This window comes from Peromyscus eremicus, chromosome 8a (genome assembly GCF_949786415.1).
Source record: "Peromyscus eremicus chromosome 8a, PerEre_H2_v1, whole genome shotgun sequence".
In the NCBI taxonomy this organism is placed as follows: Eukaryota; Metazoa; Chordata; class Mammalia; order Rodentia; family Cricetidae; genus Peromyscus; species Peromyscus eremicus.
The window spans coordinates 70,533,920-70,560,529 of record NC_081423.1 but is presented as its reverse complement, the minus strand read 5'-3'; the positions used below and the strand labels follow the sequence as shown (position 1 = coordinate 70,560,529).

The following is a 26,610-nucleotide window of genomic DNA, read 5'->3' as shown; positions in this document are numbered from 1 at the left end:
TTATTTACAGGACCCTCCGCATTTGTTCAGTGCTGTACCGAAAGCTTCCTGGAATTTAGAGCTTAATTCTGCAGATCTGTTTATCCGAATGGGGCGGGGGAGGGCAGGAAGTTGGAGGTTGCCGTGTAGTTAATACCTTGTTTTCCCAAGAGCAGCTACAAAATGAAGGTGTTGTGTGTGGGAAACATGGAGGCTTGGGGCCCAGATAATGGAGTCAGAATAGAATGTAAGCAGAGTGAACTCTCTAAGGGAAGGGGAAACTCTTCCCCTTTTTCGGTTTCCTACTAAAAGCCAGGAACCAGTATCAGCCTTTCAAACTGACTCATAGGAGCTTTATATCCAGGAGATGGCAAAGATACAGAGACACCCAAAGCTACATATAGATTAAAGTTTATTTCCTCTGAGTCTCTGAGAAGTTGGCGGGGGTATAAGGCCAAGTGGTAGGTAGCTGCAGGGGCCTGAGCAGAGCTGGTGCAGGCAGGGGCTGGCGTGGGCAGGAAGAAGAGATTTAAATATTCAGGTCCAGAAGCCAGTTAGTGAGTCTCCTTCATCTGTCTTTGGATTTTGTGTAGCATCTCCTGCATCCGCCGAAGCTGAAATAGGCACACACGTCAGAACAAGGTGTTTGACAGGGAGAGTCTTACTGTATTGCAGAAGTGTCCCCAGATTCTAATCCCTTGAGTCTGAGGCCTTGGTAGCCCTCACACATGATGAAATTGGCCGAGACACTCAACAGCCCACACATGTACCAGGGCCAGGGGTCATTCTAGTCCCAAGCCAAGAGCCCCTGAGAATTATCACACGGGACATCCCAGGTTGCCAGCCACAGCATCCTGCTCTCACCTCTTCGTCTTTCTCTCGGATTAGCTTCTCAGTTTCTGGATCTGTCCCTGGTGGGACAGCGGGGATAGGGAAGTCAGTACCACTCTCTCTTGTCAGTTTGCTGAAGGGAGGGGGAAAGGGTCGTGAGGTTGGGGGGACCCCAGCACCAACTTGAGTGAAGCCTGGGGCCTGCGGAGTCCTAAGGGGAGGACTTGGGGTTCCCCTGGCCAGCTCGTCCTGGCTTCTGGTCATACTTGCGGTTCCGTTCCTTCACTACCAGGCGGGTCATGCTCTGGATGCACTGTGCCCTGTAGTTCTCATAGTGTGTCTCTCGGGTCACGTCCTTCAGGTCCTGCATGTGGGTACGCACCAGCATTGTCCTCAGCTTCACAAAGTCGCAGTGACCGGGGTTTTCCACTGCATGGCAAGGCCAGGAGTCAGTCAGGGTCATAGGTAAAGAGCAGCCCCGAGGGGCAAGGACTCTGGTCACCAGCTCGGAGCTTTACCTTCCACGATGCCCCAAGGGTAGAGCCTGCCCCGAACTCTCCGCCCTCTGGCTTCTACCACAGTGTTGCTGCCAATCACCGCGAATGGGATGCTTTCCTAAAAGGAGTTAGGGTTGCCGTCAGCATCCTTGGTCTCACCTGTCCTTTCCACTCGTACCTTCTGCTGCGCTCTAAGAAGACAGGGTCCTCTTCCACCCCAACAGTCTGTCCTTATATAGAAGTCTACTCCCCAAGATGGGACGGGGTGCCCTAGGGTGGCCCCACCTTTAGGGCTTGGTCCTGTAATTTGAAGTCCTCATCCTCATCAGAATCACAGTCTGGAAACTGATAGATCTTGATTCCAAAGTGCTCAATCTCCTCCCGGATCTGGCAAACAGACGAGGGGTCCACAGTTCTGGGTGCCCCATCTTTTCTAGCAGCCCGCCTGACTCCCTCCCTCCACCAGTTCCCCTCACTTTGCATTTCTTTCGATCCACTTCGGGAGGCGTCAGTGTATCTGCCTTAGCCAAGATAGGCACAATGTTGACCCGCTGATGCAGGGCCTTCATGAATTCAACATCCAATGGCCGGAGCCTGGGGAACAGGAACCTGTGACCACCTGCTAGTGGCAGCCCTGCCTGCGGTGCTCTTGGCCTGTTCCCTTGGTAGAACCCGGTGGTGCCAGGAGCCTCAGGCTCAGAGCATACCCGTGGCCGAAGGGCGAGATGAAGTACAGGCAGCAGTGCACCCGGTTGTCTTGGATGTTCTTGCGGTTCAGGCCACTCTCATCCCGGAAGTACTGCTCAAACTGCTGGTCGATATACTCAGCCACAGGCTTCCAGCTGGGGCAAGGACAGAGGGACAGAGCAGCTGTGGGAGTGGGGGCTGCCTGGTGAGCTCGGGCTTGAGCCCTGTTTCCCTCTGGCTGGCTTTACTTCTCTCTCAGGGAACTACCTGGGTAGGATGGGAGTATCTCACATCTGGATAGAAAATTAGACTGGGTACACAGGCAGTTCAATAAATACGAGGAAAGGGGGCGAAAGGGTAACCAGGCAAAGAAGGAAGAATAGCAAAGTGGCAGCAGGTGAAAACCAGTTAGAAACCAGGGAAAGCCGAAGTCAAGGTCACAGTCTGGCTGGCCCCCAAGCCTCTGCCTCTCCAAACCCTTTCGTCCTTATCCAAGACCCAGTTCTTCCGGGAATGTTTCTGTAACTACAACAGCGTCCACTGCTCTCCTCTCCACTCCACAGCCATACGTATATTACCACACAGTCAACCGCCACGAAGCAATGTTGAATCAACTTTGAATCCATATATTTCATTAGTCCCACAAGATAACTGAACTGAAAAAAGCATTGCCATCATAGCATCACAGCGCCTGTGTGTTATACGTGCTGTGAGGCATATAAAACTAGAGCACACAGAGAGCGGATGAAGAGAGCTCAGATGGCAAGACTTCGTGCCACACTAGCTCGGTGACTTGTGTTCAGTCCCAGGACACAAACACACACCCTGCACACTGAGTAAATGTATAAAAACGAGTACAGCACACAAAATCATCTGCATCGGTGAGTGATAACAAATGGCCGTCACTTCATTCATCATACTCTGGGGTGTGCTTTCTACTTGTAAGAGATGTTGATTGTAAAACAGTTGCTGGGCTATTCCAGTGCAACCTCACCTGTCTTCTACTTAGTCTCTTGCCCTGGAGAGGCCATGTCCAGTAACTGATCTATAACATCTGGGCTTGTGTTAGTAGACGCTCTGATGTCCATACAAAGCTGAAATCACCGAATGATGCGTTTCTCAGACTCTGTCCCCATGGTTAAACAGTGTCCCCTCCCCATGTGAGCGTGTGTTCTGAGAACTTCATTCTTCAGGTCTTCTGTTCTATTACCTAGTTTACTCCTCATAGCCAGGAGAGCAGCACTTTGAGCTCAGCACTCTCATTTTATACACAAAGAAGTTAAATCTGGATCCTGGGAGACACTTGCTCCAGATTATTTGGCTACTACATCCTCTACCTTGAGTCCCTGGCTTTGCGGCTTCTAGCCCAGTGTCAGCAACTACACATGGCCTGACCCACTCATTTGTTATCTGATGGATCCAGCTGATTACAAAATGGCTCTCCCTCTGCTCCCCGACTACCACCAGGCTGTATGCACCCCAGGGATGAGGATCGTTCGTGTTTGTTCTGCATCCCTTAAAATGTCCACCTTGGGCCAGGTGGTGGCACACCCCTTTAATCCCAGCACCTGGGAGACAGAAACAGGTAGGTCTCTGTGAGTTTGAGGCCAGCCTGGTCTACAGAGTGAGATTTAAGACAGCCAGTACTGTTACATAGAGAAACCTCGTCTGTAAAAACAAAAACAAACAAAAAAACTACCTTGTATGTTTATGCTCTGTTTATTCTGCTGGTTAATTAAATTAGTATCTATGCAGGTACACTATAAACAGGGAAGTAGAATTATCTGCAAATTAGTATCATTGAAAGGGAATTCTTACTGAAATTGAAATTATTTATTAAAAGTAAAAGCAGGTAAGTTGATTGAAAGTGGTACCTGCCACACTAGTTGGGATTAGAATTTCAGGACGAGCTGTCTGCTGAGATGTCCTGCTAGAGCAGGAAAGGAGATGCCAACATAGCATCTCCTCAGCCTGTCAGAAACACTGATGGGAACCACAAGACCATGTACCACTAACTAGCACAGCACTGTAGCAAGAATGTGAAAGATGGCCATCCGCTCAAGGCTTAGACAAAAGTTGATGATGAACCAGTTATCTGTGAGGATAGCCACATGTTGTAACAATAAAGCAGACGATGAGGCTGTCTGTGAGGGTCTGATTAGTCTGTGAGACAGATATCTAGGGTAAGCATCATGGGTATATAGCCTGTGCAGTCACACAGGAATCTGCAATCAGAAAGGCCATATTTGGTCTGGTGTTGTTCTTACCATATTGAAATTCTTATAATTATGAACAAGGAGACCCACAAATCTTGTTGCTAGCCCTGCAGTTACTATTGCTAAAATGCATAGGCATAATTCTGGGCTATTTTCAGATCAAACAGATGATGTGGAAATGGCCGGTGTTTTTTGTTGTTGTTGGTTTTGGTTTTGGTCTTTTCCATTAGGAGAGAGAATGCAACCAATTTGCTCAAGATCATGCAGTGCTAAATGTCAATCAGGATTTGTGATCTTGGTACTATCTGCCTAATTTCTTCATCAAACGCACTGCCCTTTCTCCTGCCTTTTTGTCCATCACCTGCACCTGTTCTCTTATGTGTGATCATGACCTAAGCATTCCTCTAGTTATGAAAAAACAAGAGCTAAGGGGGTGTGTGCGCAACGCATGGGTCAAAAACACTTTTCTTTTGTTAGGTCGTCTGAAGGATGTCTGGAGTGCCTTCTTTTTCTTCTTCTTTCCACCCACCACACCTCCCCCTAACTCTTTCAGGTTATTATTGTTGTTGTTGTTGAGACAGTCTCATATTGCACAGGCTGGCTGCACGGTTGAGACTGGCCTTGAACTGGCCCTGCCTCCAGCTCCTGAGTACTGAGGTTACACTGGTGCACGGCCACGCCACCTGGCCTTCCCTCTGCTCTTCTGCTTTTCTTCCCTTCACACCTCCCTTCATTTCCCCTTAAACAAGGTTTGTTTGTGGTGTCTAAAATAACTGCTGTGGAAAGGAAAGAAGTAGGGGGGGAATGATGGTGTTTATGTTGTGCCTACGTGTTTTCACAGGTGTTTGCTCTTTTGAGACTTTTCATGTTGTGTCCTCACAAATATCATAGAACTACAGGTCAGAACTGGGAAGAATAGTAAAAACCATCTCTTTGGGGCTGAGCACAGTAGGGCATACTTGCAGTCCCAACACTTGAGAGGCTAATGCAAGAGAACCACTGAGTTCAAGGCTAGCTTGAGTTACATAGTGAGTCCCAGGCTATATAACAAGAGACCCTGTCAAAAAAAAAATTTAATCTCAGTACTTGGGAAGCAGATCTCTGAGACCATGGTCAGCCTAGTCTACATAGTAAGTCTGTCTCAAAAATAAATAAGACCATGCATTCCAATCCTTTCTCTCTCACTTACAGAAGAGACGGCAGTCCAGTAAGGTCACAGACCTCTTCCTCCTAGCAAACATAACTGTGTCTGTGACTGTGTGTGACCTGTGTGGATGCATGCGGTAAGTGGGTGGGACAGGAACAGCTGGGGCTGTCCTTGGTCAGACATACCACTCTGTGTTGTTGACTGCATCCCCGAAGCCTGGCGTGTCCACGATGGTCAGTCGGAGCCTCACACCCTTCTCTTCTATATCCACCGCGTGCTTAGTAATTTCTACTGTCTGCATGATCCGCTCTGGAGAAGAGGGAAACTGAGGCAAGGGCAAGGGCATGGTCCTGCCCAGCCAAAACCACCTGCCCACCCCAGCTAGCTCTGCTGTCCAGACCACCTCCCTTTCCACCCCCAGGCGCCTGAGGGCCTGTTCCCTGGGAACCAGCAAAAAACACATTTCCCAACACAGGAAATGCCGGTGGCTGTTGGCTCTGGCCCCAGCCTCTTCTCTGCTCCAGGCTTTTTTCTTGGATTCCTGGAATCCTTTAGGGGTCAGAAACTCATTCAAAGATCAGGATTCTGGTCCCTGCCCTGCTTCATCACCCTAATCCCCGCCCCCCCCCCCAACCCCCAGCCACGAGACAGGGTAGCCTTGGCTGGCCTAGAACTCTCTCTGTAGACCAGGCTGGCCTCGAACTCAGTGATCCGCCTGCCTCTGCCTCCTGAGCACTATGATTAAAGGTGTGCGCCACCATGCCCAGCATAGCACCCAAATCTTTAGGGAGCTGGCTGGTGAACTGCCAGGCCAGACAGGTCTATGGAAAGAAGCGGTACATCTGTCTCAGGAGCCAGGGCTTCCAGCATGGCAGAGGGGGCCCCATCCGCATGCAGCACCTGTGGGAGTTTAGTTCTTTCTCCTCTCCTTACCTTCGGCACCGAGGAGTTTCCGATCCCTGTACAGGTCAGTGAGGAAGAGGCTGTTGACAAGAGTGGATTTACCCAGGCCTGATTCTCCTGAGGGGAGAGAAGACAGAGGCACCAAGTCAAAAGGTAAGGTCCACCTGATCAAGATCTGGGGCAAACTGTCATCTTGTCAAGAGGAGCTGGATCAACCAAAGCAGAGTGTTTCAGAACTGGGAGGAAGCCTGTACGGCCATCTTGGTTGCATGAAGTCAAGAGGCCGCCCAAGGTAGCAAGGGAAGGGGAAATACTAGAAGACTGTTAAGGGTGTCACTCCCACCTCCTCTCCCCCCGACCCCCAAATCTGCACACTTTGGCCATGCTTTGCCTGAGTTTACAAAAAGGGCACAGCCATTTGCCACTCATCCCTTTTCTCCCCAGGCGCTCTTCAGACAGCCACATCAGTTCCGCCTGAAACGCCCCTTGCCCAGCCCAGCCTGCCCCTTCCTACCTGCCACCATGAGTGTAAAGTCAAAGCCTTTCTTGACAGACTTCCTGTGGACTTGATTGGGGAGGGTGGCAAAGCCCACATATTCCTTGTCGTCCTGGTGGACAGGAGGACATAATGCACAGGGTTAGAAGCAGCTCCCATCCCCAGCCTTCCTCATCTCTTCTGGGTCTTTGCCCTATCCTTGGAGCTTCCATCTGAGGCCACGGGCCAGGTCATCAGTCCCTGCGGTGACTTGAGTTTCCAATGCCTTCAAGGCAGAAACCTTAGAGCTGGGGCTGATCCACAGAATGATCTGCAAAAAGGCCCTGCGGACACATCTGATGCAGGTGTGCATACCCACACGCCTACCCCAGGCTCTCTTTGTGCCCTCCCTTGGGTCTTTCTGCACCCACCCACTGAATGGCATAGGCAGGGCTGGAGTCTCTACCTCAGAGGAATCATAAGGATCAAGCTTGCCCCATGGGCTGCGGGGCCTGGAGGAAGGGCTGGGAGGGGCCGGGGCACAGAAGTACTGCTGACTCTCAGAGGGCTGCGGCCACAAGGTGGCTCTAAACTCCAGGTCATCATCACAGAGGTCTGGGGTCTGGGGCCTTGGCTCCGAGATTTGGGGCCTGGACACCCTGGTCTTGGCCTCCGGTGGGTGGTAGGGCTCGCTTCCTGGGAAATCCTTCACGAACTTGCTCAGTTCGGCATCATCACTGCTGTCCTCCAGGAAACGCTTGATCTGGGGGTTGGGGTAGAGTAGGTGGGAGTGACAGGAGGGAGCAGGATGGGAAATTGAGGCAAAAGACAGAAGGTGAAGAGGAAAGAAGGAAAGGACTGTGGTTAGAAGGGAAAGGAACAGCAGCAAAGCCAGAGGAAGCACACACACCTACCCCACACACACCTGCTCACTAGCCTCCCCGAGCCAGGAGTCTGGAAAGGGCCTCAGAGTCCAGCCCTACAAAGCCCCGTTCTCCCAGCAGGTTAACACCGAGGCTGCCATTTCTGGAGGTCTGCCCTAGCCTGGGGCCAGCGGCTGCCCCAAAGGCAAAGAAATCAGACTGAATAAGAGGGAGAGGAGCAGGGGTCTAACACCTGAGTGTGTCACTCAAGAGGAGTGCAGCATCAGGAAAGGGCAGGGGCAGCGGGCAGGGCGGGGAGAGGAGAGTACAGAGCCGGCAGCAGGTTCAGTGTCTCTGTCACTGCTGGTCAGGGATCTGGGGGAAGACGTGCATATTCTACTACAGGGCCTTGTTTTCCAGGTTTGCTGCCCAAGATTTGGGCTCCCTGACCCTAATCTTACTCTAAATGCTGAACTACACCCAAATTTGGCCCTAAACCCTAGAATCAAAGAGTAACCGTTACCCCTGGTGGATGCTAAATGCGAAGGGCAGCCCCGGTGATAAGGGGTATAGAAAACTCTGAAAAGCTTTGGGGCAGCTCAAGTATGGCTAGAACTCCTGCTCTAAAAATGTACTGTAAGCCGGGTGGTGGCGGCGGCGGCGGCGGCGGCGGCGGCGGCGGCGGCGTACGCCTTTAATCCCAGCACTCGGGAGGCAGAGCCAGGCGGATCTCTGTGAGTTCGAGGCCAGCCTGGACTACCAAGTGAGTTCCAGGAGAGGCGCAAAGCTACACAGAGAAACCCTGTCTCGAAAAACTTAAAAAAAAAAAAATGTACTGTAAACTGGGAGCCACATCTGGGGGGGGGGGGGGCCCTTAGTTGCCTCCCTTCCCCTGAATTCAGCAGTACAGGAAGGTTACGGCCTCATCAATGGACCACAGATGTGGGATGCTGGTACAATGGGCCGACTTCTCTGCCGAAGCCTGTTCCACCATCACCATGGAAGATGAGCAGTTTCCCCGACTCTTGCCCTCAGTTCCCCATAGCTATGAGCTTCCCAAGAGTTTCCCCTCTCCTTTTGGGGTCAGTATTCTTTGTGGGGTGCCTGGCAGTGCTGGGCTCATCTCTGTCTCACAACACCCACGTGCCACCCCCGGACAATGGACAAGGGCCAGCTGCGGAGGCTGAGTCACCCTGTGCAGATTGGCCAAGCCAGTGGGGCTACCCTGGACCACTGTGAAGTCTCAGAGTAGGAGAGGTAAGATGGCCACAACCTTCCTGCATAGCCCCATTTTACGAAGGTCAGAAGTGAAAGGGACAGACATGCACACTGCCAGGTTTATGCTAGAAGAGAGAGAGAAAGGGAGGTTAGGGGAAATGTCTGGTATGACTCAGGTCCTTACACCTGCTGATCACCAGTCTTCAGGGTTTGCTTGGATACCAGAGAGGAAACAGGAACTAGCATGTGGTCCTTCGTGCCCTCGGGAGGCTATGCTGAGGCAAGTCTGGCTATACAGGCTTCTCTCACCCATTGCATCTGAGGTCCACTGGGGTAACCATACAACCCAGTTTATGCTTGTTGGTCTAGCATAATGATTAATTGTTGCCCCTTTCACTCTCGAGAGTGTCCCAGCTTGGCCAAATTAATTATGCTGCGCAGAGAAAGGATGGAGCAGGTCTTGTTGTTTGGCAGCTAATGAGTCTGGGGAATTCCAGAAAATCTCCCTGCACTACCCCTCAGTGACCCAGAAGTTGATCTGGGGGGGGTCTTGATAAGCATTTGAGAAAGGACTGCATTCTCTCTGGGGCACAGAACAGAAGGACACAAGGAAGGAAGATGGGGAAGCACTGGTGGAAATCCCAAGCCCACAGTCTTCCGGCAGAGCTACCGGGATCCCAGCACCACCATCTTCCCTGATGGACCTGACTGTACATCAGCATGGGAGGGGCCAAGGGCTCCAGACAAGGAGTTTAAGGCGCTAGGTCCTTTGCCCATCTGTCTATCCACCTCCCCCGGCTTTGCAAGGGACCAAACTGCTTTCCAACTCTTGAGTTCCTATGCCGGTCAAGGCCAAGTGGAAGACCAGTTAGGTCTACCCATTTCCCCAAGCACCATCTTACCCCAGCTTCAGTCCCCTCCTCGGGGACAGAATTCCCTTGCCATCCCAGTGACTGGTCCATGCCTCACACTTCAGACCCCAGCCAGCAAGCTCTAGGTCTAATCTTAGCTCCAGGCAAAGGTCCTCACACAGAAACAGCCTTGTCTTGATGCTGTCTTGTCATCTGGCTTCCTGGCTTGTCCCTTCCCCCTTTTTCTTTGACCCTACTCTGTCTCTGGCAGGGGCCAACAAAGCCTGTGGAATGTCCACCCCCTCTTGCCCTCCCCTTCCCTAGGCTCCCACCCTCCGAGGACAGCTCAGCTGCAGCAGGATCACTGGGTCCCTCTGCAGTCCCCTCCTCCTCTGATTGGCTGTCCCATGATGCCTGCCTGCTTCCTATCCTGGTGGGCACAGCACCAACCTCCCAACAAGTCTGCAGCACAGCCTTGACCCACTCGCCTCAGCCTGTTAACCCCTAAGGATACGGGAGTCCCTAAGGTGACCTGGCCCATCAGTACATGGGGACAGCCACCCAAGGAACCTATCCCCAGAGATTCCAATCCCTTCAACCTCTTTGACCTTAACTTAAAGCAGCACAAAAGAAGAGTGGGGAAGCACAATAATCCTGAGTATAGCTTCCATGGGAATGGCCCCGCACTTCTTCCCAAGTGTCCCTGTGTTTTCCCCTACCAGAAGAAGCTGCTGTCCCACTCTCCAGAATACTGCCACCAGATTTCCCCGCAAGGAACCCAGCCGCAAAGGAGTCTTTGCTCCATGGACTCCAGCCATCCACAGATACATGGCCTCTAGACTTAAGAAGACCTAACCTACTTGCTCATCTATTCCACAGAATCTCTAGGATACTTGGTCTCTGTGGAACGTGGGTTCAAATGAAAGGAGGCTGGCATCCCAGAGGCTTCAGAGCTCCCATTTAGATAGGAGACCCATCAGGGGTCTTAGCAGGGAAGTACAGATGGGCATTCCACTAGGAGTCAGGAGGCTGGCGTTTCTGGTTGGGGCAGAAATACCTTTCATAAGCCTGAATAGTGCCTTAGTTTAGTGCTTTAGTGACCTGGCCTTGCCCCCAGGACAGCTGGGGAATGAAAGGACTCCCAGGTAACAAATACCTCAAGCCAAGTTGAAGACGAGGTGCATCTCAAGTCACAGAATAGTCATTAAATCTGTCCTGTCATCATTTTTTTCTTGTGGAAATTAAACTTCCTGGAGCTCTTCAGCTGGAGGTCTCCCCACTGATTTCCAAAGACACTAGGATACTGACCTCCATTGGCAGGCCGCAACACAGAGAAGTGTGGCCTGACATGAACCAGTCAGGCCAAGCACTGGGCTTGTTGTGAGGGCAGAGGCCTGAAACTGGACATCTGGGTAGTGTTTGGGTATCTGTAGTTAGGAAAGACAGGGTGGCCTCAGCCAAGCGGAAAGCCCACAGACCTCAGCTGAACTGAACTCAGTGTGTGGCAGATAAAGGCCCCCTGGTTCCTGCTGGGTTTAGCCCTGGGGATACTCAGTGCTTCCCCACACTGCTTCTGTCTTGGAACAATCAGTCTGTCCATCTCCCATGTGGGAAGAAGGTGGGGGACTAGGACAAGGACAAGCACTACTTGGCCTCTCTCAGGAACCCCTTTGGAGTAGGTCAGAGGATCACTAATACTTCCTGGCCAAAACTTGGGCCTCTGCCTAGACACAGCTTGAGAGACCAGAGCCCAAAAGGTTGGCCTTTCTAGACCTGGGAGCTTCTGATCCACAGGGCCCAGAGTTCCCGTTTGGCAGCTGCTCACAGCCAACATCCTGCCCTGTGGGCTGATCACCAATCCCCTCCTGCTGTAAACAGCTTGTGCCTCCCCATGCAGAAGGCAAAGTCTGGAAAGAAGAGGATGGTGTGTGGTCTGGAAGCCCTGACACCCATACACTGTGTTTCTGGCAGGATCTGGTAACAACAGCGGAAGAGCTGGTATCCTCGGAGCTAAGGGTGAAAACTTTTATCCGGGGTTACAGCTTCTTTTCTCACAGGCAGGTGGCAGGAATGAGTCCCCACCCCCACCCCCCACACACTGCAGAGGGACCTAGTTGCAGGGAGGGGGTAGATGCAGCAGGAGGAACGTTTCCCAGGGCTCTGGTCTGGGAGGCAAAGGGATAGAGCTGATCGCGCCCCTGCACGATAGTGGACTGGGCTTTCTTCTTCCTCTCTGAGAAAGGTCCAGGGGATGCGGATCCTGTATGTCACCATCCCTTTTAGTGAGGCTGGCAGTGTTTATGGATTTCCTCTGTGTTTTCCGAAGGAAGTTGGTGCCGGTCTCTGCACCAGGGGCAGATGAACGAGGAACGGTCATCCAGGTAACACAGCTGACTCCGACAAGGGCCGCTACTTATCCCCTACCATCCTCATCAGCGCCGTACTCTCTAGCACCAGAGGCTACCAGCAGGCACCTCCCACAGAACTGACCTATTCCTTCCAAGACCTTGGGCAGCACCCTGGGGGTCGCGGCCGATTCAAAGCAGCCCCGCTCAGAAGGAATAACTTGAGAGCGACGACGCGGCGCCCAGCGCCAGCAGTGCCTGGTCTGAACCCGGAGCCAGGGACAGTACCTCCCGCCCTGCCCAGCTAGGTCTGCAGCTCCGTGCGTCCCCTCGGAGCCGCCCGGGAGTGGCAGGCCCTGCGTTTCCGGCTGCCCGCTCTCCTTACCATGGTTGCAGCCCGAGCCGGGCCGGCTCCGCCTGGACAGCGCCCCAGCAACCCGCGGTGGGAGCTGCGCGCCGACCTCGTTGCACCGCGGGCCCCCACTAACCTCGCAGAGTGCGGTCCTCTGGTGGCGGGGTGGGGCGGGGCTAGTCGGGTCCGGGGCGGGGCCTGCACCTCTGCAGCCGCGGTGGGTGCCTGCGTTGAGCTCCTCCTGAAGCCCAGGACTGCACAAGGCAACTGTTTTGTTTTGTTTTGTTTTGTTTTTCTAGAATGGTCTCTCCAGGCAGTGTTGCACCTTAGGAATTCTAGTCAATCACCACAGAAGAATAAACCCAACCCACCTGGCATCCCTGGAAGACGCTGCCTTTGCACAGGGAGAGCGAGTTACGGCAAGAGTTGGAGAGAAAGCATTTAGTTACCCCTGGAGATTCAACAAGGAACATCCAAGTTACTCACTGCTCATACCCACACTACACCTCCTATGAGGTAAATGTCAGACATCCTCCACCTCCACTCAAGCAGTGAAAAAGACACAGGTTAGCCGCAGGCTCCTTTTTGTTCAAGACCCCAGATTAAAGATTAAAGAGGATTCCTGCATACATTATCCAGGGATCATCTGAGGGAAGGGGGGCCTTGCCTAGAGCAAAGCAGAATGTGGAGAGCCTCTAGAAAGGCCAGCCAATCATAACCCAGTGAAGCAGGCCATTCCTCCAGACAAGCCGGCGAAATGCAGCAGGATGAATGCCCCAACAGCTTTAGAGCATTAGAAGGTCAGGAGGGTCAGAGCAGCAGCTAGCCGAAGGGAGATGCTTGGGAAGGGAGAGCTGGGAAGGGATTTCCTGAGTTAAGTAAGGTCTGAACTGGCCAGGCTCCTATGGAAGTTTCCAGAAGCATGTCCCTCCCTGACCCCTAAAGCCCTTCCCCAAGGGCAGGTTGACTGACTGGCCCCTTTCCGAATCTGCTTCAGACAAAGCTGAGCTCCCCAGCCATAGCCCCCTCGCAGTACAAGTGCTAGCAGGCTGAGAAGCCTTTCTAGCTAGGAGACTAGGCAACTCCACCTCTCAAGACCTCAGTTCCATCCCCAAAACATAAGGGGGTAAAACTAGATGGTTTCTAAGTTTCTGACTGTTCCTTCTGGCATTCTCACAGCAGATGCAGTGTCGAAGGAGAGTGTGCTGTGTGATTCTGTAGGCCTTAGAGCAGTGGTTCTCAACTTTCCCAGTGCTGTGACCCTTCAATACAGATCCCCATGTTGTGGTGACCCCCAACCATAAAATTGTTTCGTTGGCACCTGGAGGTGATGGTGTATGCCTTTAATCCCAGCACACAGGAGGGGGAGGCAGTCGAATCTCTGAGTTTGAGGTTCAAGGCCAGTATGGTCTACAGAGTGAGTTCCAGGACAGCCAGGATACACAGAGAAACCCTGTCTCGCAAAACAAAACAAAACAAAAAATCCAGCACTTTATAACTGCAATTTTGCTACTATTATGAGTCCTAATGTAAATATTTGATATGCGACCTCAAAGGGGTCACGATCCACAGGTTGAGAGCCACTGTCTTGGAAGACTACAAGAACAAAGCAGAAGTTTAGCCATGAAGACTGAGAAAGGCACAAGGTGGGGCCCTCTGAAGATATAAACAGGTTCCCGACAAAGGCCTGTGTGTAGACAGGAGATCTCAAGCTGCACCCAGAAAAACAAAAACATAAAAGGGAGACCTCAGTGCTGTTGGAAGTCTACAGATGCAGCAGCTGCTGCTGCTGTAACATCTGAGTGTCACAGCCCCAGGCCACTAGCACACACCTGTAAGATACATGTCAGTCTTTTTGGTCATGTGGGTAGGAGTTGGGGGGAAAAATCTGTATCAAAAAAAAAAAAAAAAAAAAAAGCAGACCCTGGGCTGGGAAGATGGTATAGTTCAGTGTATAAATTCTATATTAAAGAAAGCAGACCCTGGGCTGGGGAGATGGTATAGTTCAGTGTGTAAATTCTATATTAAAGAAAGCAGACCCTGGGCTGGGGAGATGGTATAGCTCAGTGTATAAATTCTATATTAAAGAAAGCAGACCCTGGGCTGGGGAGATGGTATAGCTCAGTGTATAAATTCTGTAGCAAAGAAAGCAGACCCTGGGCTGGGGAGATGGTACAGTTCAGTGTATAAAGAGCTTGCAGTGCATGCTTGAAGACCTGAGTTTGATCTCCAAAATCCATATAAAAAGCTGGGTGTGGTGGCATACTGTGATCCTAACTCGAAGGAGGTAAAGACAGGCAGCTCTCTGGAGCTCACTGCACAGCCAGCCTAGCCCAACTGGTTAGCCCCAGGTCCCAGTGAGACATCCTGTTTGGAAAACAAACAAACAAACAGGGTGGGTGGCTGTCCTGAGGAACAACACTCACTGCAAACTCTGTCTGGCTTCCACATGTGAACATGCATATGTGCATACATGCACATAAACACATTTAAAAAGGAGGAGGCAGTGACAGGTCTAACCACAAAGTCTCGTTTTCCTTTATCATCAGATCCACCAGACTCTAGCCCTAACCCACTCTAAGTGTGGACCCAGAAATATCTCAAAAGGCAGCTAGCTCAGCCAGCTTATCTTCAGCTGGGGCTCAACTCCCACAGCTCTTTTCTAGTGCCTGCTGATTAGGCTCCAGAGCCCTAAATGTCTCGAGGCATGGTGGTGCCAGCTTGCCTTCAGAAAGGGCCCAAGAGAAAGAAGCCTTAGACTATAAAACTCAGATCCGAGCCGAGAAGCATGGGTCTTGATGACAGTCCCTTCCTAAGTACAGTACTTTAACATACTGGGTGAATTAGCAGCTGAAGATAGGCTAAGCCATTCCACTTCCGTAGGTTAGCCTGTATGCTAACCCTGTATGTAGTGTTCAAAGGCCTCTGTGAGAGCTTGGCCTCAGCATACGTCCTTGATCTTCCCCACAATTTCTAGCTTTTTCTCTGTATTGATTGGGGCAGGATCCGTAGGTGGTCAGCAGCATAGCCCAGATCCAGCTGCCCTTGCATAAAGCAGTGATGATAACTAAGAGCACTCTTCCCACCTCCAGCTGTCAGATGGCTTGGCCAACCTTGCCTTAACACCACACAGCTCACAGGACTCTGAGTCTCCCTTGAAAGTCAACATCCAGCCGGGTAAGCAGCATCGATGCCCTTGACTAGAGTACAATTTCCTTGTACCGCTAGCATGGGGAGCCAAACATCTGGGGGCAGACACGTAGCTCGGCACGGCGGACCACATCACTCCCTGAGAAACTCAAACCAGCAATCACAGCTTTAGGCCACTCCCCCGAGTCCTCTACAGAAAACCTGTTTGGTGTCCTCTACTGTGTCTTCCTATCTATTCACGGATGAAGGTTGTATGTGGCCCAGCAGCTTAGTAAGGAGGCTGTGTGGGGGCCAAGCCAGGACCTAAGCTCAAGTCCAAGATAAAGAATGATTACCACAGGAAGTCAGCATTTCAGATCTGTGCGATAGACAAAGGCCACTATTGCCTCTCAGCAGCCATTTGCCATAAGTGGTCCAGGAACTAATTGTGTCTCCCTTCTACCACAAAGGACCGACTTACTGATAACACAGTGAAGAGCTCTGGTGACAGAGTTGGGATGTATCTTTCGAGGAAACCTCAGTAAGTCTGCACTGAGGCAGGAAACAAAACTCCCTTAAGTCCCCCCACCCACCCCCCCACCCCCAGCCACTGCCTCGTGTTCCTGGAACAGGCCTGAGGTGTGGGTGGCAAGGTTGGGGATCATTTTGTTTCCTGGCACCTGTTATCTGGCTCCAGACAGAGCAGTTCTGAGGCTAGCAAGGTGCTAGAAGCCAACCATTTCAATAAAGGAAGAATGTCCAAAGCCTTCTCTGAGCCACAGGAGTTCCAGGCGGGAAGGGCCTTGCATGCCTCCTGATGTCATTGCTCGCTGAAGAATCTGACTCTTCCAAGAGGCTTCTTCTGTCTTCCCAGTCTCTTTAAATACCTCCCATGTCCCCAGGTCACTGACTCTACTGCCCTGCAGTCTTTAGGAACTGATTTACCAAGGTTTTTGTCATACTGAGACAAGGTATTCCCCCCCACCCTGGCTTTTCCTAAATGTTTCAGTGCTAGAGGATTTGCTGACTCATCTCATTAGACCTTGTTTGTCCTTGGATGTCCACACCCTTTCAAGTGACCTGCCCGTACAGGGTTCTCTCTCAAATTAAGAAAAGCCCCTTAAGGGCTGGAGTGTGTCTTCTGTTTCAACCTCTGCTGACTTCTATCCAGGGAACAGGGAACAGGGGATGTGATGGTAACCGGGGCCCCACCCCCGGGAGCCGGCCAATCAATATGGACCGACTGAAATGATGCACTAATTAGTTTTCCATTCTGATTTTAGTGCACAGACAAGCCTTGAGGCTCTGTACTTCATTGACCCATCACTTGTCCTTCATTCTGTCTGCTCTCAAGCACAGGCTACCTCTCAGCCTCATAACTCACATGCAAAGACATGAATGTTGCCCTCAGTAACACCATCCCCTTCACAGTTCTTGATGTTTCTGAAATATTTAGAGGAAGATGCAGTCACAGAAGACTATCTGTACTGCACAGTGGAATCCCAGAATGGGATATTCTCAGCTTTGACAAAAAAAAAAAAAAAAAAAAGCCCAGACCCTCAGTTTCTTCATCTGTGAAGTAGAGAAAAAAAGTCTACTCCATAGTTTGCTATAAATATTTAGTAACATGATATGGTAAAAATCACTAAAATGAATAGTAGCTATTACATCTGCAAATGAGGACATTATCAACACCCAACCAGCTGTTGCCAACTGTGGCTATTTCAAATGTTTTCCCTCCAAAGGATTAGGAGTGTCCATGTGTAATGAGTATAGAGAGATGGGAGCAGAGAATACCGGACAAATGCCTTAAAGTGACTTTGGAATATGCTGCAGCCACCCGTGGGGTCAGCTTTTCAGGTCTTGGTCTTAGACCAACCAACCCAAATTCCAAGAAAAGCCAGTACAGATCCTCTCTGGACTCAGCTGGCTTTGACTACAGTGGGTGTACCAAGGAAGAGATGTGGCCTCTCCAGGTCAAGGCTCGGCGCTGGGGCTCCTCTCAGGAACTGAAAGGCATTACTCACATTCTGTTCCCCTCCTCCAAGCCTTTGTCCAGCCCTTGAGAAGCAGCTGTCTTGCTACTCTCCTCGCAGCAGCTGAACCAAAGGCAGCTGAGCAGGGGGTGAGGGGACATGGCCATTTCTGCTGTTCGTGACAGCGGCCTTCTGGCTGAACAGCTGTCAGGGTGGCTTCTGGGTTAAAGATTTTTCTTCCTCACTCAAGTAGCACCCTGCCCCCTGAAGCCAACGCTCCTAATGCACCTAAGCCCACTGTCTAACATCACTAAAATACTCTAACAGAAAGAGCTGGCAGTGGAGTCCAGTCAGGAAAGCAATTAGCTCTTCAAGGTCCACGGATGGGAGTGGAGAGAAGGTCTGGAGATTTACCTCAATGCTTAAGAGCACTGGCTGCTCTTCCAGAGGACCCAGGTTCTGATTCCTGGCACCCATGTGGTGGTTTACAACCACATGTAGCTCTAGTTACGGGGGATCTGGTGCCCTTTTCTGGTTTCTAGGGTTAAGAGGCACTGATATACATCCAGGCAAAATATCCATACATATAAATTAACAAAAAAGAAAAACATATTAGGAAGTCCAAAATGTATGTGTCCTTGTGGGATTATTTTGACAACAAAAACTAAGAAGGTTAGCTTCGGTTCCACCATCAAAGCCAAGGAGGAATTACATTTTCCTGCCCTCATTACAACAGGCTTGAGAATAAGCCTGCCCGGGTCTCAGGGGAAGCTGGGAAATCATCCCTCAACTCCTTATCTCCAGAGGTTAGTGCTGAGTAGAGCACTCCATGAGTCTTGGTTTGTCCGGGACTAAGGAGGGTTCGTGGAAAGCAGGACTTTGAGGAATAAACCCTTATGAATTGGTCAACCGAACCTGTCCCCAAATAGCAAGTCATGGCCAGAAGTCACCAGCTGTTCATTCTGCTCCAGAACTGGCTGCCCATGGTAGCTGAAAATGAACAAGGTGGCATCTGAGAGGGTAAGAAGCTGTGTAGTGGGGGGTCAGGCTGCTGTGAAAAGCCTTCTGAGGTGTCCTGCCTCATTTTCACCTCCATGGCTCGGTGCTTTCAACACTAGTGTCTACACACAGCAGGAGGGATGGGGAACGTGGGAAAGTGAGTTCCCAGGATTCCTCTCAGATAGTTTACATTCTAGGATTCTGTTACCACCTTCATGAATGTAGACACTCCTGAGTTCCTAAGAGACTTGGGGCTTTCCTCTGTAAACAAAATGCCTCAGAGCAGAATGTTCCCAGGGTTCAGAAGTCAACAGGAGTCTGACCACCCTGGCCTTCAGGGATCAAATGATGTGTTGTTACCCTGAAGACATTTCCAGTCTGCCTTGTGTACCACTGGAACGGCCGCCTCTGGTTCCTGTCCTAATTTCCAGAGTTGGTTTCTTGCATAATTGATAGATAGAGCAAGGAGGAAACCACCTTGTCCTCTGATAGCCTAGGAAGTCACATCCGGAGGCTAGCAGGTTGGATATCCTGCAGGCATGTGATCTTGGGGCTGGAGTAGTCCTGTCCATCAGAGGTATTGCTGCCCTTCATATTAAGAGCTGCATTGTTTTCAGGAACTCTACAGGCCAGAGGAGAACGTGGTTTACCTGACCCACTGAAGGCCCGGTAGGACCTCCTTGTTGAGATTCTGCTAATACACACACATTAGAAATGCTCCCTTCAGTCTAGCACAGTCTTTTCTGAGGAGACTCCATCCCCTATCATCCCAATCCAAGGATGAGATGCATCTCTCAACCCCACTCCTTAGACAAAAGGAGACTGACAGACATGGGCTGAATCTGGCATCGTCTGTAGCTGTGGACCCAGAGGAGTTTATGAAGTTAGTAACAAATAATGCCTTTCATGAGCCAGCCCCTGAGGTCAAGCCACTAGAGAATTCCTGCTGGGAATGGAATCTGGAACAGTCTCTATGGTCAAGCATTCCCAAATCAGAGGAACCAAAGTCCTTGCATCCCAGGACCATAAAGCCTGCCTGGGGTATGTAACCTGAAGGGACAGGCTGGGAAAGCTGGCTTTCCATGGAGACTACTTTGCCCAACTCTATCCAAACCCTACTTCCAGAGAGCCAGAGAGGGCCAGCAGCCCAGCTGCCCGAGAGCCCTTCTCTTCCCAGCTTCTGGGGAAGCAGCTTTGCTGCTGAACAGGGCTGAAGAGCTGTAATTATCCAGACAGGATAAGAGCTATTTTGGGAAGAAGTCATTCTGCTGCCAAGGCTTTTGACTTCCTAAACTAAAACAAGATGCACAGAAAAAGGGGGTGAGGCTGGGGAGGCAGGAGAGGAGCCTGCTCAGTCACAGACATCAAATCTTGAACCACAGAAGACAGTCCCCTTTCCCAAAGGTATAAATTGGTATTACCGTATCTCCCCGTGGCTTCGGAAAGAAGGGTGTAACCCCCCTCTACTACCCTCCTCCTCACTCCCCGTCTCCTAAGCCCCTCCAAGACTTCATTCAGCCTGTTGTTTGGGTATTTGGGCACAGACTAGTGCATATTATTATTTTTTCCTGTCCATGTCTTATCTCCTATCCGTGTAGTCAGAACTGATGTGTGTGTGTGTGTGTGTGTGTGTGTGTGTGTGTGTGTGTGTGTGTGTATTAGTGCCTGGTACAGTGTCACAAGTCTGATTAAAAAACTGTCCACGGAACGAAGGAGGGGGTGGGACTGGAGGAAAACAGAGGAAAGAGGGACTTATGCTTTGTTTGGAGACAGTCTCTCAAAGTGGCTGCTCCCACTTACAGCTGAGTTCAGGCCTGAGGCTGGATAAGAACTCATAGCAGAGGGGGTGGTAGCTGCATTCCTGGACACCTCCCCTTTCAGCTGTTGTGTTATCTGAGCTCCTGCTCTCCCACTCCTCCTCCATCTCAAGTCAACCGTTCACCCTGGGCCAGTCAGCCATGGATGGGACTCACTAGAAGCCTTCGCCAGGCTTTGGGTAAGAGACAAATGTGGTCAAAGAATGAATGGAAGTAGGAAGATCTTACGCCACCTTATCAAACCTGGCGCAAGAAGGGCACAGGCACTTGAGGGAACAGTCAATGCACTGGAAATGCACCGGAAAATCAGGACACTGCCCAATTTAGGACACAGGGCTGCCAAGAACAGAGCCCACTTCATGCTTCTCCAACTCGAGGACTCGACTAGTGTGTAACCCAGAAAGGCGACCCCTTTCTGAAGTGCCTTAGGCAGGAGAGGAAAGAGCCAGATGGAGAGTGACCCAGCCCATAGCTGCCCAGTTTCCCGCAGAGTACCGGGCAGAAGAGCTCTGTTCTTTATCTTCAAAGCTGCAACTTTAGCTCCTGTGACACTTTTGTACAAGTCTCCCTGGGTGCACCACAGTGCCCTTCTGTGCAGTGAACAGCCTACCCAACCACATGCTGCAGCTCTGTCTCCTTCCACACCCCCTCCCATCAGAGGGCAGGAGTAGGAATTAAATAAAGGGGTGGGGCACTGGACTGGAAGTTACCTCCCAGAGGGATTCTTACCTCCTCATCTGTCATAACCAAGAAGTAGAAGCCAGCCATTTCCAGGGTGGGCAGCAAATGGAATTCAGAAAGTATCAACATGAGGAGAAAAAGAGAGTGTTACTAAAGATGTCTAGTTGATATGGCTATAACCCAACTCAAGTAACTTCCGAGGGCCCCAAATGTCCCAAACAACAGTGGCTATGATTACTGAATGTTCCTGATGCTGAGGAACATGATAAGGAACATGATCATGATAAGGGCTTTATGTATAAGGTAGCTCACACTGGTTTTTTTTTTTTTTTTCAGTGCATTCACAGGACTCTCACCTCCCCAGGAACGTCATCCAGAGCCCTGGCCTGTGTCCCATTAATAAGATAGAAGCTTATCATGCCATAATTCTTACAGTAAGAACTCTCTGCTACCAAGACACACTCCTCAAGGTCTGATCCTTACATTCCAATGCCACCAGTGGCCAAGCATGAAAAGGAACAAAAAGAACGGAGAGGATACTAATGATTCCAGAGGTGAATGCAAGACCTACTGGCATGGGGAGGGGGGGGGTGAGCAGGGCTCAGAGATCCCACCAGGGCAACAAGTGGAGGTGAGGCGTGAACAGAGTTCTGAACCCTTGACCAGCACCACTGTGGAGTCAGCAATGGGCAAGACTTCAAAGCAGGTAGTTTGTTTTCTTTAAAACACATGACAGGGGGCTACAGAGATGGCTTGGATGTTAAGAGTACTGGCTGCTCTTGCAGAGGAACCAGATTCAATTTCCAGCACCCACATGGCAGCTCACAACTGTCTGTAACTCCAGTTCCAGGGGATCTGATGCCATCTTCTGGCCTTCATGGGCACAAAGCTACATGCAGGCAAAACACCCCATACACATCAAATAAATTAAAACTTAAAAGGCGTGGTAGAAGCTGGGTGTGGCAAATGCCTTTAGTCCCTGGCAGTTTGGAGGCAGGCAGATCTCTGTGAATTCAAGGCCATCCTGGTCTACATAGCAAGGTCAAGGCCAGCCAGGGCTACATAACAAGATCTTGTCTCAAAAACCAACAAAAACCCCCAACATATTATAGATGAGATTAAGGACCATAGGGCTTACGTTGTTCTCCTTCCCAGAAGTGAGTTCTCATTAGAATTCCCAGCAGTACAAATCAGGCGTGGAGGCCACCCTTCACCTGCCTTCTCACCACCCCCAGCCTCGCACAAGGCCCCCACAAGAAGGGGGAACACAGACCTTTCAGCCACCAGAGGATCCGGTTGTACATTTCCTCAGAAACATCTGAAAGTAACAGAAACTTGCTTTTTCCTGGCTGTGGAATGTCACCCACTCCTCCCTCTATTACTTAAGTCTCCAGGTCTCCACCAGAAAGTCTTCTTAGCCTTCGGCCCTTTTCAGAGGCTCTCCTCCTGCCACTGACCCTCTCCCGTCTGCCCACCCTCTCTGTGTGTGCCCATGTGTGCCCTACCTCCTCTCCTCTGGAAGCAGGTGTTAACCCGAGGCTCTTACTCTTTTTAACAGCCCTGCTAGCCCTCACCCTGCCGCAGTATTTCCGCTCTGAGGCACCCACTTCTGACCCTGCAATCCACTCTCTACCTGCCATGGAAGAGCCCAGCTGCGTCGCCGGTTGCTTCCAGATTTAACCATTTGCATTGGTGTCACTAGCTGGGAGGTCAGAGAAGCTGGCAGCCAAGGCATGGAGCACTGAGCTCAAAGACAGAAGCAGCCTGGCACTAGAAGGCAGGCAGCCTTGGGGCCCAGCATGAAGAGGGGGCGCTTTCCTGCCCATCCCAATGTCCTACTTCACTAACTGTAGGCTGCACCTGGGCAGTTTGCTTCCTCACATACCCAGGAAGAAAGCATTGAACCCTTGAGTGGACTGTTTGCTGGTACACTTCGGGGTCTTGGGTACGTCTGTCAACGCTACTCGGTGTAAAGACTCCTTTGGCGATGGTGGTAGGCTTACTTTTTCTCTCTGGAACATCAGGTCCTCACAGAAAGGGTTTGAGTCCATTTCAAAAAATGATTCTAAAGGGTCTAGGGGAGGAGGGGACGTAGGTTCAAAATCAAGTACTGATGGCTGGTTCGGGGGCATTTCCACTTTAGGATTCAGTAAGGCCCACCATGAGCAACCAGGCCCGTACCTAGGTAAGGACCTTGGAGGCAAAGGCCGAGGGGTCAACTCCAGTTCTGCATGGATGGAGGGCTTTGGGGAAAGCTCTGAATACAGGGGAGATTTATAGTGTCCTTCAGCTACTGCTCGAGTTGTCATGTGATGAGGTGACAGTACCGACTGTTTTCCTGAGGAGATGGTCACCTTGCGTCCAGCCTCACGGTCTCGGGTCGCAGGCCTCACAGTGGGCTCCATTTCTGATATCAGAACCTTTGAGGGGGGCTTGGGCTCAATACAGACTGAACGATCTGAACGTAAAGGAACTCGGGGTGTCCCATCTGAATCTCTAAGGACGGAAAGTTTGAGGGCTGATGACCCTTTCACGTTCTTTTGCTTAGGCTCTGAAAGAATTGAGCTGGGAGGACCCATTTCTGGCTCTTGGGGAAGGGTCTTTTTAAAGACTGACTGATGGTTGCTAGTGACACGGGTGACATTTCTTTGATTTGATTTGACCTCGAGAGCAGTCCTTCGGATGGGCTCTGTTTGTATAGCTTCATCCTTTGGGTGAGCTACCACCCTACGGGGTACTTTGACCCCCTGGGGGTTCTGGACCTTGGAGGGTGGGTCCTCCTCTTTTTCACTTATAAAACTCAAGTGACGGTATTTGGCATCAGAAGCCAGAGAGGAATGGCAGCCAACCTCACGGCCTGGCTTGTTCTCACTTCTTCGTGTGGATTCTTCCCTCATTGGACTGACATTCCGATGAACTCCTGAGAGATAGGAAGATACTGTCTGGACTGACTGGTTCTTTCGATGAGGAGAGCGCTGGCGGGTTGTCTCTGTTCTTGGTCGGGTCTCTGTTCCCCGTGGAGTGGAGACTGTAGAGAGGCCAGGCCTTGGCTGTGGGGACAGAGAGCGAGGATAATCTGATGTTGAACAGTGGGTGGTGGGATATGCAGCTTCGGATCTTCTCTGGGAACAAGGGCTCAGGGAGAGAGCAGTACCTCGCTGGCTTGAGGAAATACACCCATGTCCCCGCTGAGTGGAGGTAGTAACTTCAGCCCCTCTGTGTGATGAAACTGCTACCTTAGACCCACTTTTATCTGTCCTTAACACCTGAAAGACTGTGGCCTTCTGGGTAGATGCCATATTTTAACAGCTGGCTTGTTTTCAGGATTCTGATTAAGTACGAGTGTTTATCCTCATCGTTTTCAGGGCAGCTGTTCTTGGTCCCTCACGAAAGTGGCTGCTGTTCTGAGTGTCTTAAACAGTTCTCTTTACAATCTGTCCGATGATGTCACAAAGGAAGGAGCTTTCTAGTAAACATCTTGTGTTACAGTTACATCTTCATAGAAAATCACTACCCAGATGGAAACTGAGTCTGTCTATGGACTTGACACTAAACCTTTGGCCAAGTTCTTAAGAAAATCGGGATTTCCTTATATACAGGGAAGGTTTTGGAATTTTCCTTATTCTCCCTGGCTTCTAGGAATTCTCAGAGACTCATGCAGAGAAGAAATCAGCCAGAGAAGACCATATGAAGTCAGCCACTCAAGTCAGTCATGCTGTGCTAGCTCACATTTAACAAGGTACCTTCTGGGATGGACTGAGTTACTCCAACTTTGTTTGAAACTGCTATATATGAATTAAAAAAAAATAGAGCTCCAGCCTTTTCCAAGTTTCTTGAATGGTTTGGTTGACTCTAGGGTCAAAACCATAAATTCTCATATTATTCCAGGAGCATGTAGTATCATGTGTAAAGATCTGGAGTTAGTTTGGTTTTGATCATAAATGACTGGACCAGACTCTTACTTGAGTCTTAGTTTCGATCTGGAAACTACTGCCTGGCTCATGACTATCATACAATAAATATTAATGTCCCGTCTCACTAATAATCTTGTTAGCCATCAGCTAGATTCAGATAATCATCCTCTCCCTCTCCCTCCCTCTGAGACAGGGTCTCATGTAACCCACACTGGCCTTGAACTCTTTCTGTATGATCTTACACTTCTGATTTCTAGTCCTCTTGCTTCTATCTCTCAAGGAGTGGGATTATAGGCATGTGCTACCACACCCAATTTATGCAATGTTGGGGATCATACAAGGCCTCATGTATGTTAGGCAAGGTATCCATCCACTAAGCTATATTCCAGTCTTCTTTTTAAAAATAGAAAATATTAATTTTTAAGCTATGTAATGTCCATGTGAGTGGTAGTGCCCCCAAAGCTAGAGGAGCTGGACCACTGTGAGCCCCCTGAGGTGAGGGCTGGACCACTGTGAGCCCCCTGAGGTGAGGGCTGGACCACTGTGAGCCCCCTGAGGTGAGGGCTGGACCACTGTGAGCCCCCTGAGGTGAGGGCTGGACCGCTGTGAGCCCCCTGAGGTGAGGGCTGGACCGCTGTGAGCCCCCTGAGGTGAGGGCTGGACCGCTGTGAGCCCCCTGAGGTGAGGGCTGGACCGCTGTGAGCCCCCTGAGGTGAGGGCTGGACCGCTGTGAGCCCCCTGAGGTGAGGGCTGGACCGCTGTGAGCCCCCTGAGGTGAGGGCTGGACCGCTGTGAGCCCCCTGAGGTGAGGGCTGGACCGCTGTGAGCCCCCTGAGGTGAGGGCTGGACCACTGAACTGCTGAACCACCTTTTAGCCCCTCCTCTTTTGACAGGTTCTCACGAAACGGCCTAGGTTGGCCTCAGATTCTCCATCCTCCCGCCTCAGCTTCTCAGGTTGTGGGAATTACAGGCAGGTACACCTGGCCCTTTTCGCTTTTTCTTACTCGAAGAGTGACTTTCCAATTTTAGTGGTCATTGTGGATAAAAAAGAAATGGCTACTTTTCTTCTTTACACTCCTTTACCTTCCCCTTTTGACACCGAAATGACCATATGCAACCTTCTGTCACTGACTCTGAAAGATCAAGGTCGTTTTGTTTGAGACAGAATCTTACTGTGTCACACAGGTGGCTTCTAACTCATAATCCTCCTGCCTCAGCTTCCTGAATGCTGACATTACAGATGTTAGGTCTTGTATAATATTAGAGGGACCAGCCTTAATATTATACATCCCAGGGGCTCGGGAGAGAGAACTACTAATGGTGAGGACTATTTTCAGGAAATAGAATCTCAGCACACTGAGCTCTATAGCCCACTTCCTCTGGCATAACATCCTTTATACACAGCTTCAGTTCTGTTCTCGTGCCTAGCTCCTTTCTTGCCTGATTTCTCTCTATACTTATCTAAGTTCTATCTTAATTCTCTCATCTTAATTCTGCCTCATCTAGGTCCTTTTCAGCTTGTTCTTACCCAGCTAGTACTTCCCTATCTGGCTCTTCCTCATCTTCCAGCTCATTCCTCTAGTACTCTCTTCTAGCCCTTCAATCTAGTTCTTCCCCATCTGTTTGTTCCTCTCAAGTTCTTACCCGTCTAATTCTTCCATTCTCTTTTCTCTTCTCCATCCTGTGCCCTGGAAGTCCCAGTATATAAAGGGAGGGTCCAAGCCAAATTG

General features: G+C 50.6%; 1 protein-coding gene and 1 long non-coding RNA gene across 6 annotated transcripts in view; one reads left to right on the top strand and one right to left on the bottom strand.

The window, feature by feature from the left end:
- Window positions 1-378: 378 nt before the first annotated feature.
- On the bottom strand, window positions 379-24,451 carry Septin4 (septin 4). 5 transcript variants are annotated; one of them, XM_059271466.1, is made up of 14 exons: window positions 22,852-24,451; window positions 22,240-22,284; window positions 21,015-21,022; window positions 7,202-7,498; window positions 6,775-6,868; window positions 6,291-6,377; window positions 5,543-5,666; window positions 2,015-2,149; window positions 1,784-1,901; window positions 1,593-1,694; window positions 1,329-1,425; window positions 1,077-1,239; window positions 844-943; window positions 379-593 (listed from the first exon to the last, which is right to left on the bottom strand). In XM_059271466.1, the coding sequence occupies exons 1-14, from the start codon at window positions 24,263-24,265 to the stop codon at window positions 534-536; spliced, it is 2,844 nt and encodes a 947-aa protein (XP_059127449.1). In that variant the 5' UTR covers window positions 24,266-24,451; the 3' UTR covers window positions 379-533. The 5 variants fall into 5 exon arrangements, with proteins under 5 accessions (XP_059127449.1, XP_059127448.1, XP_059127450.1 ...); XM_059271465.1 differs by lacking the exons at window positions 22,240-22,284; window positions 22,852-24,451 and having other exon boundaries at window positions 7,452-7,498; window positions 21,015-22,124; XM_059271467.1 differs by lacking the exons at window positions 21,015-21,022; window positions 22,240-22,284; window positions 22,852-24,451 and adding an exon at window positions 9,719-9,919.
- The window catches only part of LOC131917559 (uncharacterized), a 28,578-nt gene continuing 26,387 nt past the window's right edge, over window positions 24,420-26,610 (top strand). Inside the window, exon 1 of the long non-coding RNA XR_009380692.1 lies at window positions 24,420-24,705. This is a non-coding gene — a long non-coding RNA (uncharacterized LOC131917559). The remainder of the gene's footprint in view (window positions 24,706-26,610) is intronic.

Coding starts and splice junctions, on each gene's coding strand:
- Septin4 (XM_059271466.1), bottom strand. CDS start 24,265: ATGGCATCTACCCAGAAGGCCACAGTCTTTCAGGTGTTAAGGACAGAT. Junction 5,667..6,290: donor GAAACTCCTCGGTGCCGAAG/GTAAGGAGAGGA, acceptor CCTCTTCTCCAG/AGCGGATCATGCAGACAGTA. Junction 944..1,076: donor GTGAAGGAACGGAACCGCAA/GTATGACCAGAA, acceptor CCCTCCCTTCAG/CAAACTGACAAGAGAGAGTG.